This window comes from Anguilla anguilla, chromosome 19, assembly GCF_013347855.1.
Source record: "Anguilla anguilla isolate fAngAng1 chromosome 19, fAngAng1.pri, whole genome shotgun sequence".
Classification (NCBI taxonomy): Eukaryota; Metazoa; Chordata; class Actinopteri; order Anguilliformes; family Anguillidae; genus Anguilla; species Anguilla anguilla.
This window is the reverse complement of record NC_049219.1, coordinates 125,641-142,166: the sequence shown is the minus strand read 5'-3', so window position 1 is coordinate 142,166 and position 16,526 is coordinate 125,641. Positions and strand designations below refer to the sequence as shown.

Below are 16,526 nucleotides of genomic sequence, written 5' to 3'. Positions count from 1 at the left end.
AACAGAAGATTATGTGGAGATACTGGAGAGGGTGCAGGAATTCTATGAGGAATTATATAAGAAGGGAGGAATAGATGAGGGAAGTATAAGTGAAGTGTTGGAAAGTGTAGAGAAAAAGCTAAGCGTAGAAGATAGAGAGTGGTGTGATAGAGAAATAAGCATGAAAGAAGTATTAATAGCGATAGAGGGGATGACAAGTGGGGAAAAGTCCAGGGAGTGATGGGATAGGAATAGAGTGGTATAAAAAATATAAAAATGAGGTAGCACCAATTTTAGTGGAGGTATTTAGGGAAATGGAGAGAACAGGGTTAGTGAAGGAAAGGATGGTAGAAGGGATGATAGCAATAGTATACAAGAAGAAGGGAAGCAATTTAGATTTAGAAATTTTTCGACCAATCAGGTTGCTAAATGTCGACTACAAAATACTAACTAAACTACTAGGAAATAGAGTGAAAAGAGTGATAGGAGGAATAGTACAGACAACACAAAGCTACAGTATACCAGGTAGGGATATAGCAGATACAATAGGGACAGTCAGAGATGTTATAGAACACATGAAGAGGGATAGAATAGGAGGAATAGTTGTAGGGATAGATTGGAATAAGGCATTTGACAGAGTAGAACACAAATTTTTATATAGGGTATTAGAAAATTTTGGGTTTGCGGGAAAAATGGTGGGATGGGTGAGAAGGTTATATGAAAATGCAAAGAGTTGTGTAAAAATAAACAGAGTCTTAACAGATAAATTCAAGGTGGGGAGATCGGTGAGACAGGGATGTCCACTATCAGCATTATTGTATGCAATCTCAGCAGAGCCACTAGCCACACTAATTAAGAAAGACAAAGGGATAAAAGGAATCAAATTACCATATGGGGGAACATGTATCATAAACCAATACGCAGACGACACAACAATTACGGTGAGAGATGGTGGGAGTGTTAAAAGGGTTCTAGAACTAATTGGAAAGTACGGGAGAGCATCAGGAGCGAAAATAAATAAAGAAAAATCTGAAACAATATATATAGGAGAAGTAGAGAGAGAGCAGAGGTACGATTAAGGGTGGAAAATAGATACATCAAGGTGCTGGGAGTACATCCAGGTGTAAAAAGTAAGGAGGTGAGAGACGAGACATGGACAGGGGTGATTAATAAAATAAGAGCAATATGTACAACATGGAAGGTAAGGAAGTTAAAATTAAAAGGTAAGATAACTGTAGTGAACAGTTTGTTGTTTTCGGTGTGTGTATATGTGATGAATGTAATTGAAATGCCAGAGTGGGTAATGAATGAGTTAAACAGAATTGTATGTGACTTTATATGGGAAGGGAAGGGGGTGAAAATCGCACAAAAAAACACTAGTAGGGAGGAAGTGGGACGGAGGTTTAAAGTTAGTGGACCTTGAAACAAGGAAGGATGCATTAAGAATAAAAACTGTGCAAAAATATATGGTGGGAACACAGAAATGTGGATGGAAAGAATTTCTGAAGAAATATATTAATGATGTGGGAGGAATAGGGGATAATGGATGGTACATGGGGTTTAAGCAGTCAATGACTGGTGGAATACCAGAATTTTACAGAGAGGTACTGGAGGCATGGAGAAGGTTCCTACCAAAAATACAATATGAGTGTGTAGAACTACAATCTTTTGCAAGCCTACCATTGTTTTTAAATGAAAGTTTCAAGTGTAACAACAAATCGCTGTATGAACCAAAATTCATTGAAAACATAATATAACAATTTAAGAACATCATGTATGAAGTGATCCCAGGATTCCTCAAAGAAAACTGCATCTATGATGTGGTAAGAGAAACCGATGGCATGGAAAAAAGAGAAAAGGTTAACAAAATGAGAAAATTAAATTAAGTATACCAAAAAAATGGACGGGAATTATTGAAAAAGAATGCATGGTAAAAAGAAAAGAATGTATGCCAGAGATATACGTGCTGGATAATGAAAAGAAATGTAACATGGTGAGTATAAGTGTGAGGAAAGTGTATGGCTGGTTAATTGTTGATGTAATAAAAGAACCAGCAGCAGAGAGAGCGTGGAGAAGAGTGTTTGAAAACATGGATGTAAAGAAAATATGGTCCAATGGTAATATAAAATATAATAGAATAGAATGTGAGAATAATGATTTCCTAATAAAACACAACAGAATATACACAAACATGGTACTAAATCAAATAAACAATGATGTAAATGCAATGTGTGTGTCGGTAGTAGTGGTCATGAGAGCTTTTTACATTACTTTTTGGATTGTAATGATCTAGTTGATTTCTTTGGTTTTTTAAAGAAATTGTTAAAAGAAAACTGGTGTGTGAAGTTAGATTTGGAGGAAGGGTGGAGAAAATTATTTTTGTTTGGTGTATTTGAAAAAAGTAAAACGGTGAATTTTTGTTTAATCAATTGTGTTTTAATTCATGCCAGACTAGCCGTTGTATACAGAAGAAACTATGCGCATTTTGAAGGATGGAAAGTAAATGTAAAGTGTTTGTTCAAATCGTTAATGAAAAGAGATGTAGAGTTAATTTGTAAACATGGAAGTAAAGAAATAAGAGTTTTTTGTTAGTGGGAATAAGTTGATTTATGAAGGGGAGAGGAGAGAAATCGTATTTAATTGGTAAAAAGCCAATTTAATTTGTTTGGGGCTTTGGCTAATGTAAATAATGTAAATAAAGTAATAGAATGTGGATTTTAAGGAAATGTAAATGTGTAAATAGTATGTTGTGTTGTTATGAAAGTGTACAAAAAAGATACAACAGAAATGTAAATTTGTGAATTGGAAAAATTAAAAAAAAAAAAAAAAGAAAAGAAAACACCCGATCTTGTCTGATCTCGGAAGCTAAGCAGGGTCGGGCCTGGTTAGTACTTGGATGGGAGACCGCCTGGGAATACCAGGTGCAGTAAGCTTTTACTTATGTACTTACATATTTATTTATTTATTTATTTGCGTTGTCACACTAGGGGGCGATCTCTCACACGATTTAAGCTGGAATACCAGAACTGTGCAAAGAAAACATCAACGTGTCTTAGATATCCAGCCACAGTTCAAAGCTAATGGCGTCAGCACGCTTCGGTTTCTGTCAAAAGCGTTTTTCGTTTTTGTTGTTTCAGAATGAGAGAGAAGGGGGGTATTTCAGAAAACAGGCTTACCGAGTCGAGTCTGCTCTGTAACTGCGCCGAGTCAATACCAGGAAGAACTGTATTCACTTCAGTCCATGTTCCTGATTCGCGAGGGCTGCCGGGTTTTCCTCGGTACACTTATCCGGCTAACCGGCGTCCTGATACGGGGCCCAGGAGTTTGCTTAACTGTGCATTTTTGCATTCCCCATGCGTTCATTTGGGAATTACGTGTGTGCATACTCGATGAAAAAGAAGTAAGAACTAATGTTAATGGCCTCTCACCAGGGAATGCTGCGTTGGGGGATTCCGTTTACCACTCGCTCTGTCCTGCGTGGATGCTTCTGAGAATGTGTAGGGTACTGCGAGGCACAGCGGGAAATATATATTTTTTTAATGTTGCATTTTTAGGTAATAGTATCAATATTAAGGAGCGCCAGTATTCTGGCACAGGTAGTGAGATCGGACAGTTCGCTCGCTGTCATTGTGCGCCTTGGAGAGCTGCGCAACTGGAACGGTGTGCTACCCACATATGTGAAAGGCACAGCGTGGCGCAGGGACAGATTCCGAGAGGTGCACAACTCATACTTACCTGGCGGGGGAGATACCATTTTGGTCTTTCTTGCTGAGCGATAATATCGAGCTTGTTTTTTGCTTAGTGCAACAAGCGTGTATTGTTTCAATTTAACTATTTGTGTTGGATTTTCTGTTTTTTATTAGGTGTTGTCGCTGATGAGGACAGGAGTGGAGCGACGTTTCTTCCTGCAGGTACGGCCCTTCGGGGCATGCTTTGTTTGTCTCTTTTGTTTAAAATTGTTTTTTCGATTTAAATTGTTTTTTTTCCTTTGCGGAACTGTGTTTCAGTTCGAAATGGCGGCAGCGAGAGTCGGCGCCCGTCAGCACTGCTGTGTCCGCTTTAACTTGCGCGAGAAAGACGGTCGTGTGTTAGAGTGCTCATGGCTGGATTTCTCACGCAAGTTTGTTAAAGGCACTTTGGGTTTTAGTCCTTCGGACATTAATTGTTTGATTGGTTTGCCTCACGGAAAAGGATTTGACCTGAGTTTTAAGACTCAAACACTGCTCAGAATGTTTTGGGTGAAGTTTGAAACAGTAAAAGATCAGTTGGAAATGTTTGCGGTGGAGCGTCTAACTGATGATTCAGTTAAGGTGGTTTTTGTCAGAATGTTTAATGAAATGGTTAATGAGGGTGATAGAACCACCTGGCTAGGCCGATTTAGTTCTGTCCGTGCCCCGCCCGAAAGAGTATTGGACACTGAGGGGATTTGGAATGGGAGTTGGCGGGTGCCAATTAAACTGTTGTTGGACCCAAAAGGCTATGGAGGATTTAAACATCTGCCCTCAATGATCGTACTAGGCGAAAATAGAGGGCTCATTAACTATCAGGGCCAACCTAAATCGTGTCGAAGGTGTGGCGCATTTGGTCATTTAGTAGAGGGGTGCAAGGTGCTGGTGTGCACAAAATGTAGGGAGGTAGGGCACCTTTCAGCACAGTGTCCTACCGGTGTAAAATGTAACTTGTGTGGGTCTGCCGCTCACCTGTTTAGAGATTGCCCAGACTCTTTTGCAAATAGGGCGCGGCAGGTTAGAGCGGGAAACCGGGCTAGTGGGGAAGAGGAAGCCCAGAGACCAGCAGGGGGGGCTGGTGGGAGAAAGGAAGGTGGGACAGAGGAAACAAAAGGTGAGGGTAGAAAGGAAGGTGGACAGGAAGAAGAAAAGGAAAGAGGGGAGAAGGGAAAGTTTGGGGAAGGTGAGAAAGTAGGTGATGAGACTCAAAGGGGTGAGCAAGAAAAGGTAAGTAAGGAGAAGAGGGGGGCTGATGTAGGGATTGGGAGTGAGGGGAAAGGTAGTGGTGAGGATAAGGGTGTAGGTGAGGGTGTAGGAATGGAGAAGGGGGAGGGGGAAGGTAAGGAGTTAGAGGTAGGTGCAGAAAGTCTGCAGCCGGGGCAGGTTGAGGAAGTGGAACCGGTAGACTCTGTGGAGGTGGAAATGGAGGTAGGGCCGCAGGGAAAAGAAGGACAGACAGGGGAGTCTGACTCGGAGGCTGCCTCTATGGAGACAGTGGAGTCAGAAGGGAAAAAAAGAGGTAGAGGTGGGACCTTTAAAGAGGGGTTTAGATGAGGAGGATGGAGATTTGGAGGGAGCTATAGGAGGACGAAAATGGAAGACAGGAAGGAAAAAGCAATGGGATTGGTTGGAATTCCTATTGGACAGTGAGGAGGTAGGGAATTCTCCAGTTTATGGGGAAAGGTCACAAAATCAGACTCCATATGTTTCTGAACTGTTTGCTACAGATGAAAATGCACAGGTGGGTGATTTAGGAGGGGGCAGTTCATTAGAGAAGTGATGGAGAAGGATTTCAAAGTTTGTTTCATATATAAGGTGGTGGTTTTTGTAGAATTGGTGTTTTTTTTATCACTTTAAAATGAGTTGCCAGCACATACCCCTCACGGTGGTGACGATAAATGTTCGTAGCGTGAGGACAGTAATGAGGGCAAGGTCTGTTCTGTTAGCCCTGGAAGGGGTGCAGGCAGATATAATTTGCCTACAAGAATGCGGGTTGCCATATCGCTCTTCCTACGGGGAGTGGGAAAGCATGTGGCAGCTAGGGCCGTCTCTTTGGAGCGGCTCGAACGCAAACCGGTCGGATGGTGTGGCAGTGCTGGTGAAGAACAAGGGGGTGCAGGTGTTGGGGAGCACTGTGGTGGTGAGTGGTCGATTGTTGGTTTTATCACTGTCTTTTAATGGAATGAATTTTAACCTTTTAAATATTTATTGTTCTCCAAACAAGCAGGAGAGATGGGAGTTGTTGCAGGAGCTCCCACCGCATCTCCTTGGGCGGGCGCCGTTGTTACTGGTTGGGGATTTTAATTGTGTTTTTAATAGGCTTGGGCGGAAGGGGGAGGGAGAGGTCTTTAGGATGGATAAGACAACATTATCTCCAAAGACTTTTAATGGATTTTAAATTGCGAGATATTTATTCTTCTTTGTGTCCAGGGCAAGAGGGGTTTACTTGGCGAACAAATGATGGATCCCGAGCATCGAGGATTGATTTCATCTTTGCTAGGGGTTTTGCTGGTCAATCGGCATCTCTGAATCCGGTGTTTTATTCTGACCACTGCCTGCTGAACTGCTCCTTGACTGTGGAGTCAGGAGTAGCGGTAGGCGGAGGAGTATGGAAGCTGAACTGCCGCTTGTTGGAGGACCCGGCAGTAGTAATGGCTTTTAATGAAAAATATAAAGAATGGCAATCCCTCCAGGAGCTGTACAGTACATGTAAGGAGTTTTTTATTAATAAAGGTAAAGAAAAGAAGAAGGAGAGAAGAGTGTGGGTGGGGCTTCAGAGGAGATTAAATAGGTATTGGGATTTGGTAAATATGGGATTTGATTTTAAGGAAGAACTGGAGCAAGTAAAAAATGAGATGGCTGTTTTAACGGAAAATAAGTGCAAAAATGTCATTTTTAGGAGTAAGGAGCAGGAAATTGATGAGGGAGAGAAATATACAAGATACTTTTTTTTTTTTAATTATGTCAAGGGGAATTTTAATGAAAGGTTTGAAGGGGGAAGATGGGGTTGTAAAAAATGAAAAAAGGTATGTTAGAGGTGGTGGAGGAATTTTATGGAAAACTGTTTGGGGAAAAGGAGGTGGTGGAAGAAAGGGTGGAGGAGGTGCTGGACAATCACAGATGCGCCTATATTTCCCAAACGGACTGTCCAAGACAATATATGACCACGCAGTCTCAAAAAAAAAAATCTCTACACGTAAAACCAACAGTAAGCTTTTATATTTATTCAATATTTAGTCCCAGATATTGACTGTAGAATGACATGGTATAATTTTTAAAAACTTTCTTGTTTATTTCGTTATTCAGTGAGCAGCGTTTTCACTGCTGTATAAGCATATCTTAGGCCTATTGTCGGGTTTATCTTGTTGCTATGACGGAATATGATTTTTTAGTGGTGAAAGAATATTTTTATTAATGCCAGGATAGACAATAATGTCCATTATGTCAAGGGTGGGGGGTGTTTTTTTAGATGAGACTGCAGGGAGGGGGTGCGTGTTAAATGAACGACCGGAGCGACAATGGTGGGGCTGCGAAACTCCGTTTTCGGCATAGTTGTCATGTATCGTCAACTAATGAAACTGAAACAACCCGTTTCTGTTTTCATCTCACACGTTGGTTGCAGTAGCACCGAATGTTTGACTTTAGTAATCTAGGCACGCGGGCGTGCCCACCACTAGGGGCTGTGCGCTAAGAGGTTAAGGATGAGGGGGGTTTTAGAGCAAGTGATAGACCTGAATCAAACCTGTGCTGTGCCAGGAAGGAGGATCACGGACAGCTTGGTACTGGTGAGAGACGCCATCTGTTACGCGAGAGACAGAAATATTAGGCTTGCAATGTTAAATTTAGATTTTGAAAAGGCTTATGATAGGGTCTTGCATCAGTACATGTTTCATGTACTGCAAAAGATGGGGTTTTCAGGGGGGTTTTTAGCACGGGTGGGGCTCCTATACACAGAGGTAAGGAGCAGAATTTTGGTAAATGGGATTTTATCAGAAGCAGTGTCAGTAAACTGCGGTGTCCATCAGAGGTGTCCGTTATCCCCACTCCTTTTTTTTTGTTTGTTGTATGAAGCCAGTGGCACAGGTGCTGAGAAGGGACATCTGGATTAGGGGGCTACAAATACCTGGTAGTGGGGGGAGGGAGGCCAGGTGCATTCTCTACATGGATGATGTCACGGTTTTATGTTCGGACAGAGTGTCGGTCGCCAGGGCTTTAGACAGAACAGAATGGTTTGGTCAAGCCTCGGGTGCAAAGTTAAACAGAGAAGTGAGGTGGACAGACAAGACCTCCCTTTAAAAGTGGATGTTAATGCAATGCGGGTTTTGGGGGTTAAATCCGATGCAGAAGGTTTGGGCGGCGGGAACTGGGAGGACATTTTTAAGAAAATACAAAGAAAGGTAACTTTTTGGAGGTTGAGGCAACTCACCTTGGAAGGGAAAGTCTTGATTTTAAAGTCTGTGATTTTACCAATGTTGTTGTTTGTGGGTGCTGTCTTTTGTCCGTACCGTGTTGTGTTGGTTAGACTTGATCGTTTGATTTTCCGTTTTGTGTGGGGTGGGGGTGGGAACGGCTAAAGAGGGAGTGGGTGAAGAGAGTGCCGGAGAAGGGGGGAAAAGGGGTCCCGGATTTTTACAAAATTTTAATGTGTAAATTTGTGGCGTTACAATGTCTCGTTGGCTGTGTCTGGTTTTAATAAAGCTTCATGTTTTGTTCGATTTTTTATGGGGGGCTATTTAAGGAGGTTGGGTATTTTAAAAGTAAATTTAACTGTACCTGTAGCCTTTGTGATGCCAGGTTTTTATCGCCTTGTGCAAACGTTTTTAATTATTTATTTATTTATTTATTTAGTTTATTTAACCTCTTAGCGCACAGCCCCTAGTGGTGGGCACGCCCGCGTGCCTAAATTACTAAACTCAAACATTCGGTGCTACTGCAACCAAACTATAAGAGGAAACGACAAAATTTACGTTGTAGTTTTATTAGTACACTATACACGACAACTATGCCGAATACAGAGTTTGTGAGTGTCACCATTGTCGCGTATGACGTCCATTTAACAAGCACCCCCCCGCGCTGTCTCATCTGCAATTATACCCCCCATGCATGACACATTGACCAATAGCGTCAATCTGACAGTTCATAAAAATATTCTTGCACCACCAAAAATTTGTATTCCGTCATAGCAACAAGATAAAGCCAAGATTGGCCAGATGCAATGCTTATACAGCAGGAAAAAATGCTGCTCACTGAATAGTGAAATAAACAAGATTAATTACAGTATAATTATCTGATGTCATTCAACTATGAATATCAGGGACTAAATATTGAATAAGCGTACAATCGCATAATTGGTTTTACGCTTGGAGGTGTCCTTTTAAATATTCAGTGGTCATTTATTGTCTTGGACGATCCGTTTGTGAAATATAAACTCATTTGCAACGCCAGTATAGCATCTGAAACAGCTGTGCGTAAAACCACACATGCTGTCAATTTCACTGTAGTCAATTAGAGTTAATTCTGGTTTGATTGACACTTGTTTTATCCAGTAGCAGACAGTATACGCTTTCCAATTACGTATGGCGCGACTAATTTCACGTTCGGAACGTAAATATAAATCCCAGCGTAACAGGAAGTTGTGTGATATTGTCTCACGTGTGCGCATTCGGTCTCAAGCTGAATCTTTGCTTTCCGAATTTAGGAAACTGTTATTGTACTTAAAAATTTTAGCATGGCTAAAGCATATCCCAGGCAAGAGGATATTGATTTCTGGGGAGATTCGGAAGCGGAGAGCGAGGGGGGCTGTTCTGAGCTGGACAGCGTTGATTCTCTTCGAGGAAGCATATGAACTCGGCGAAGATGTGCTCCTCGACATGTACGTATTAGTTTTCGCAGTATTTCAGTTATTTACGTTTTTTTCACTTTACCTTTGCCTTTACAATATTTTTGATACAGCTAGTGCTGATAGTTGACAACTGTTCGCCTTTGCGAATTATGCAGAGCATATTTGCATTGGGTTTCTAACTAATGGCTGTTATAGTCGCATAGTTAGCGTAGTGGCTCGTTGTGGTCAGCTTTGCCAGAATTCATACTACTCACAATGGAATTGACTGTTTCTAGAGGTTAACGCTATTCTCTAATGAGTACATTTGACATACTGTATGCGTTATATTTCATGCACCGATTTGCTGTGAAGCTGGAACATTGTCAGCATTTTCCTGATGGTGGAATTTTATCTTTTTATTGTAGGTAAGGTAAACCGTTTGGTATTAGTGTCTCCATGGGCTATACTTGTCCCTTTGGGCATGGGAAATACTTATTCAAATTTTCTATATTCTGTTATGTACTGGATGAATGTAAAGTTGGTGTACAAATAGAAACATTTGTGAAACACACAGAAATCCCAGAGTGTGCAAAAAAGATTACATACTGTAGAGTACTGAGAAAGTGTTATTGAGTTGCATGAGTGAGATTACATGTGTTGCTGTGTGTACCAGTGTGTTATAATGCTTTTGCATTGTGTCATTGTTCGTATTCAAAAATGTCACTATTTCTGCAGGGATGAAGATGCTGGACCCTCCACCTCTGCTGCTCTAGCAGTGCCCTTTGCTGCTCCTCCCTCTCCTGCTCCTCAGGCCTGCAAGACTGGCGCCCTCACCACCGCCATTGTTACAGCTTCTGCCACTGCTCCCGCTCCTGTGATGTCTCCACCTGTCACTCGAGCCCGCAGGGCTGCCTCTGCTGCCACTGCTCCCGCTCCTGTGATGTCTCCACCTGTCACTCGAGCCCGCAGGGCTGCCTCTGCTGCCACTGCTCCCGCTCCTGTGATGTCTCCACCTGTCACTCGAGCCCGCAGGGCTGCCTCTGCTGCCACTGCTCCCGCTCCTGTGATGTCTCCACCTGTCACTCGAGCCCGCAGGGCTGCCTCTGCTGCCACTGCTCCTGCTCCTGTGATGTCTCCACCTGTCACTTGAGCCCGCAGGGCTGCCTCTGCCACCCCTGCTGCACGCCCCCATAGAGGTTCAGAGGCTGCTGCTGGTTCTTCCACTCCTGCTCCTGGTCGTCCCCGCAGGGCTTCATCAGGAACAAGTGAGGCCAAAAGAAGAGCCACAGAGCCTGATTCAGAGGGGGAATGGCAGGACATCCGTGTTGAGGATGAGGAGCCTCATCAGTTCCCCTTCAGCCCACAGAGGACCCCTGGAGTTCAGCTGGATGTCACAAAAGAATACAGCCCCTTGGAACTGTTCCAGCTGTTCTTTAGCAAGGAGGCCATTGAAGTTCTTTGTGACAACACCAACAAGAACGCACAGCACAAGCAACGGAAGCAGTGGACAGATGTAGATGCTAACGACATGCTGCACTACCTGTCCATTGTCCTTTACCAGGGTCTGATGAGGCCCCATTCTGTTCGGGACCTGTGGAGGGCGGATCGGCTTTACAAACTTCCCTTTCCACCAAGTGTGATGCCAGGCTACAGGTTTGTTGCCATCAGTGCCTGCCTTCACATGAGCGATCCAGCAGCAGACATCCTCAATGACCAGCTGAGAGGGCAGCCTGGTTATGACGGCCTGTTCTGGGTGAAGCCACTGCAGGACCAGATCCTGACCGCATGCAGGGCTTTTTACCATCCACATCAGAGCCTTGCCATCGATGAGCGCATGGTAGCCATGAAAGCGCAGCACGGGATGAAGCAGTTTATGAAGGATAAACCAACGAAATGGGGCTTCAAGCTGTTTGTCCTGGCTGACAGCAAGACTGGCTACACATGTGATTTCAACATCTACCAGGGAAGAGCGCTCACCCCTAGTGGAAATGGGCTGAGTTATGACGCTGTCATGAACCTGATTCGGGTGCCGTACCTTGGAACGGGTTACCACATCTATGTGGATAACTTCTACACGAGTGCGGCTCTCTTCAGGCAGCTCTACCGGATCCACTACGGGGCCTGTGGCACCATCAGGCAGAACAGGATTGGGTTTCCCAGGACCACGGTGAATGCTCTGCCCAAGACAGCTGTGCGAGGGGACATGCGCTGCATCAGGGATGGATCCCTGCTGTATGTGAAGTGGAGGGTCTGTAGGGATGTCACTATGTGTTCCTCCATTCACAAGGCGTACAGTGGGAGGACAACTCAGCGGCGTGTGAAGAGCCCTGATGGCACCTGGTCACGGCAGGCTGTTCCAGTCACAGAGCCAGTTCTTGACTACAACAGGTACATGGGCGGTGTTGACCTGTCAGACGCTCTCATCCACTACTACAGCGTCACACAGAAGACCACACGCTGGTATCGGAAGCTGTTCCTCCACTTTGTTGACATCGCGGTGGTGAACAGCTTCATAATTCAAAAAGAGCTGGCTTTGGAGAAACATCACACTCCCCTGACCCAGAAGAAGTTCAGGGAGGTCCTATGTGCACAGTTGGCTGACGTGGGCAAGGGTGGCAGCACAGAGCAGGTGGAAGAAGAGGAGATGGTGATGGCGGCTCACCAGCCACAGGAGGCAGCAGTGGAGAGAAGGTCACTGGGCTGTTTCCCTGTACCAGTGACCGATGTGAGCTCCTCTGATGTCCGTGACAAGGCCACAAAGGGGAGGAGGCACTGCGTACTCTGCCACAGCAGGAATCTGTACAACAGGACAATTTACAAGTGCCGGTCCTGTGATGTACCCCTCTGCATTGTGGCAGACCGCATCTGCTTCACAGAGTGGCATGACCTCCAGAGGAGTCAGGCACTGTGAAGGACTGTGCATGCAGCCCCAGTGTCTTGTGTACATAGTTTTCACCATTTGAGTTTTCACCTTTCATTTACTATGCCTCCTAAAGTCCAACCCCTCGTCCACGTCGTAGGAGGTGGTAACAGCACATTATTGTCTTTCAGCTAGCAGCATTCTTTTTTCTTCCTTGGAAATGCCTGCTTTGTTGAGTTACTGTGCTGGCTAACGGGGCTCTGGTGAAAAATTGACAAATTTCAGTGGTTTATAATGGACAAAAATTATTTTATTCATTTTCTGAGAGGTTTTGGATAGGTTTTTGGACCCTGAGATATCCATCCCCTATACTGATGAAAATATGGTAATTCTCATATTGGTAAGTATGGAAAAAGTGAGTTTCATGAGTCAACAGTTGATTTTTATTGAAACATTTATTAACATGTGATTATTTTATGATTTACAGCAATGCATAATTTAGCCATTTTGGATAGATTTGGAGACGTTAAAGGACACCAGGGTACACTGCTTACATTTTGCTTTGTAGATCATTAGTAGTTTTGCATATTACTCTCAGATTTTGCACACTTGTTGTCAAAGAGTTTCTGATCCTGGAAATGTATAGTTTTACCTCCTAGCACTTGTGATTCTTAGCATTTTGTTGAAAAATAAAGGAGAACAACTTCATTTTTGCATTTTCATGTACATTTCTTTTGTATTTGTGAGGCTTTATTCATGTCTAAACTATGAAAATAAACTCTAATTAATTAATATTGCAAATGGTACAAGTGTCTTGCTTTATTTAAGCCATTTTCCAAGTCTCTCTGATGCTCACATCCAGAGTTATGCAGCCTTAAGTAGGGTACCCCCCAAATGGGTAAGAATTGGCAAAATTTGGCTTGTGCCTTAAGAGGTTAAACAGGGACAGTGTACGAAGAACATTAACCTTATATAAAACAAGGAAAGATGTAATGTACCGGGTTATAGCAATTTGCTAATTTCCACCCGTAGTCCCTGGGCAGGTAAGTGAATGAAATGTGAATTGGAAGAGGAGGGGGTTGATGCACTGACATCTTTTAGAAGTCTTCTCTCCTTTGTGCAGGGCAGGGAGCCTACGTGTCCAGTGAGAGGGCTGGCACTAGGCCAAGCAGGAAAGATTTGGAAGGAGGTGGCCCACCCGGACCTGCTGAACCGCCATCGGGACCTGGCCTGGCAGGTGGCGCACGGGGTCCTCCCTGTACGAGCAGTAATGCACAGAAGAGGGATGTCAAGAATTGCAGTGTGCCCTAGAGATGGCTGTGGCTATGAAGAGCCAGTGCGGCACCTCCTGTGGGACTGTGAGGCGGCCCAGGCCCTCTGGAAGGAGGTGTGCCCTCTGCTCCAGCACCTGTACCTGCACCCAGGGATAACACTAGACTGCCAGCTGGTCTTATATGGGACAAAAGGAAAAATAAAAGCAAATGCGTGGACTCAAGCATGGCAGGTGGTGAACTGCACAAAAGAGGCCCTGTGGAAGGCAAGATGCCTGCTGGTGCTGGAGGACAAATTACTGAAGAAGGAACAAATGAAGAGGGTGGCCTGGGCCGCAGTAAAAGAATACATGTTCCGAGACGGTCGACGGAAGGGACAGGAGGTGGCCAGGCGCACATGGGGGCGCGCTGCATGGACAATGGTGATGGGATGGGGAGGATTAGACTGCTCAGGTCCAGGACTCCCATTATGATGGGACAGCAGGTAAGGAGTGAAGGCAGTTGTTTAAAGACACGTCCTGCCCTGCACGAAAGCATAGTGTCTAATTTTATTGGGATTGCTTTTAAAATGTATGTAAAATAAATTTATTGGAATGGGATGGAGTTTTGGAAGATTTTGGAGTGTGTTGTGCATGGAAAATGGTTTGTGTTTTTAAAATATAATGTTTTATTTGGAATTTGTAGAAATTGAGTACATTTAGATTGTCATCAATTTTAAATCAAATTCCTGGAAATTTTTTTTTTTTAACATGCTTGGTATTTTATTTTTATAAATATTATAATGTTTGTAAAGTTTTAAATGTGTTGAAATGTGTACAGTGTTTGTAAGGCTTGAAATGCTTGGAAAACAAAATGTTTTGATATAATTAAAAAATTTCAAAAGTTAAAGTGGTTCACCCAGGGCGAGGCTCGGCCATTGCCGGCTGTGAGAAAGTAGAATGTACTCGATGGCGCCGTGGCGTCTATAGACCGTGAAGCGGGCAGAAAAGTAAGAAAAGTGCCTAAAATCCACGGAAGCAACTTTGCTGCAGGTCAGTCGCATTGCAACGGCATATGGCAAGTCCTAAAAAATTTAATGGATTGCCCGCATTTTTAAACTGCAAGTGAGTGTAACTCATTTAACCAGGGTTTAAATGAGGGTTTAAATCAGGGTTTCGTCAGGGTTTTCAATGCTGCGGCCGGTGCGAGAAACGAGCCGTTAACTTCCCTATCTAAAACACGACGAATGTTTCGCCCCATCTCTTTCCACTCCGTAGCATTTTCTTACTTTTTTCAGAGGGGGTGGCTACTGCCATTTGTAAAGCCATAAGTGATCGCACAAGGTTTGCAAAACATTACATTTGCATACATTTTCCCAATATTTTATCAGGCAAGCCCTTTTACCCAAAGCGACGTGCAATAAGTGTATGCCGAAGGTCGTTGCAAGAACTACAGAACGTACGTCCGACAAGGTTCAATTCTCATAAAGAATCAGCTACCTCGAGCTGACTCCAGCTACCCCGGAGTGTAGCACAGCGGGTAAGGAACTGGACTTGTAACCGAAAGGTCGCAGGTTCGATTCCCGATAGGACACTGCCGTTGTACCCTTGAGCAAGGTACTTAACCGAAATTGCTTCAGTATATATCCAGCTGTATAAATGGATACAATGTAAAATGCTATGTAAAAAAGTTGTGTAAGTCGCTCTGGATAAGAGCGTCTGCTAAATGCCTGTAATGTAATGTAATGTAATTAACATAGCCAGTTCAATGTGTAAGCAGAAGCCCGATGTACATCGCGAAGCCTGGCATCGCAGTCACGTCAGCCACAGCGGATTTAACTAGGAATAATTCAAATTCAGATATGAAACTACCAGTTTCACTAGCCAAAACGGAATTACAGACGTCATAAATAGCTGATCATTCGGTATGTGCGACGATTCGAATGGCCATACTTGTGATGTCATTATGGATATCTTTAAAGTTATTGTGACAAGTGAAAGCATGTTTTCAGATGTCTTGATTCATCCTTCTTACGCGTCAGTTTCAAATTGCAGTTTCTTGAATTGTCATTCTGACTGGTAACATTGTAATTTCGACCAATTCAAATGCGTTTGTCGATAACTGAAATGCAATTATGAATAGTGGAGCGAGGCTACTGAATGTTAGGAGGGCTTGCCATGACGGCAATTATTTAAATGGCTTTGGCTGCGACTTTCTTCGCTTAGTGAGACGGAAGACGACTTCGGAATAGTGGCGACGTGGACGTCAGGTGGAGAGGAGGGTTGCTTGTTGGAGCGAAGTTCAAACAGTTTATGGCTTTTGTCTTGTTTTGTTTTCTTTTGACTGTTAGGTACGGACACTTCTGAAAGGATTAGGATTTAGAGAAGCACGAGCGCATCCCGGTTTGGGATTTCCGGCCGGGGTTAGCCGTGTAGAAAGACCTTTAAAAGAATTAAAATAGGGAAAGCGCCAGTTCGGGGAGTGTTTGCGGTAGCTAGGAGTAGGTAGCTGACTACTGCGGCCACTGATTGTCGGGTGAAGCGGATTTTTTTGAATCAGGTAAAGCGGTGGTTTGGAAGTGGGGCGCGACGGGAAGTACTGAATTTGCTTCTTACTGGTTCACTGGATTAAATTGATTGAGCGTTACATTTGGTAATCGGTAGTCGGTCGAGTGAGGAGTAAAGGGTGGGAGTGTCGGCCGATGGCCTGTATAGGTCCGGTAGCAAGACTCTCACGCTGCTGCTCGTTGATTGTGGTAACATGGCGGGGAGGGAGGTAGATGAAGACAGCTATAACAGCATGGAGTTGAATGAGGAGGAGGGCTATGGGGGTGAATGGGAACAGGTGGGGAAGGGAGGTGGGCGTCGGACGGCTAAGAGGAAGAAAAA

At 43.8% G+C, this 16,526-nt stretch overlaps 1 protein-coding gene across 1 annotated transcript in view; it reads left to right on the top strand.

Annotated features, from left to right (window-relative positions):
* Positions 1-14,379, top strand: part of LOC118218663 — a 32,994-nt gene extending 18,615 nt beyond the window's left edge. The window contains exons 2-4 of the mRNA XM_035401241.1: positions 3,843-3,890; positions 13,512-14,050; positions 14,113-14,379. Coding sequence (XP_035257132.1) covers positions 3,843-3,890; positions 13,512-14,050; positions 14,113-14,242 — 717 coding nt within the window. The 3' untranslated portion in view covers positions 14,243-14,379. The remainder of the gene's footprint in view (positions 1-3,842; positions 3,891-13,511; positions 14,051-14,112) is intronic.
* The last annotated feature ends 2,147 nt before the right edge of the window (positions 14,380-16,526 follow it).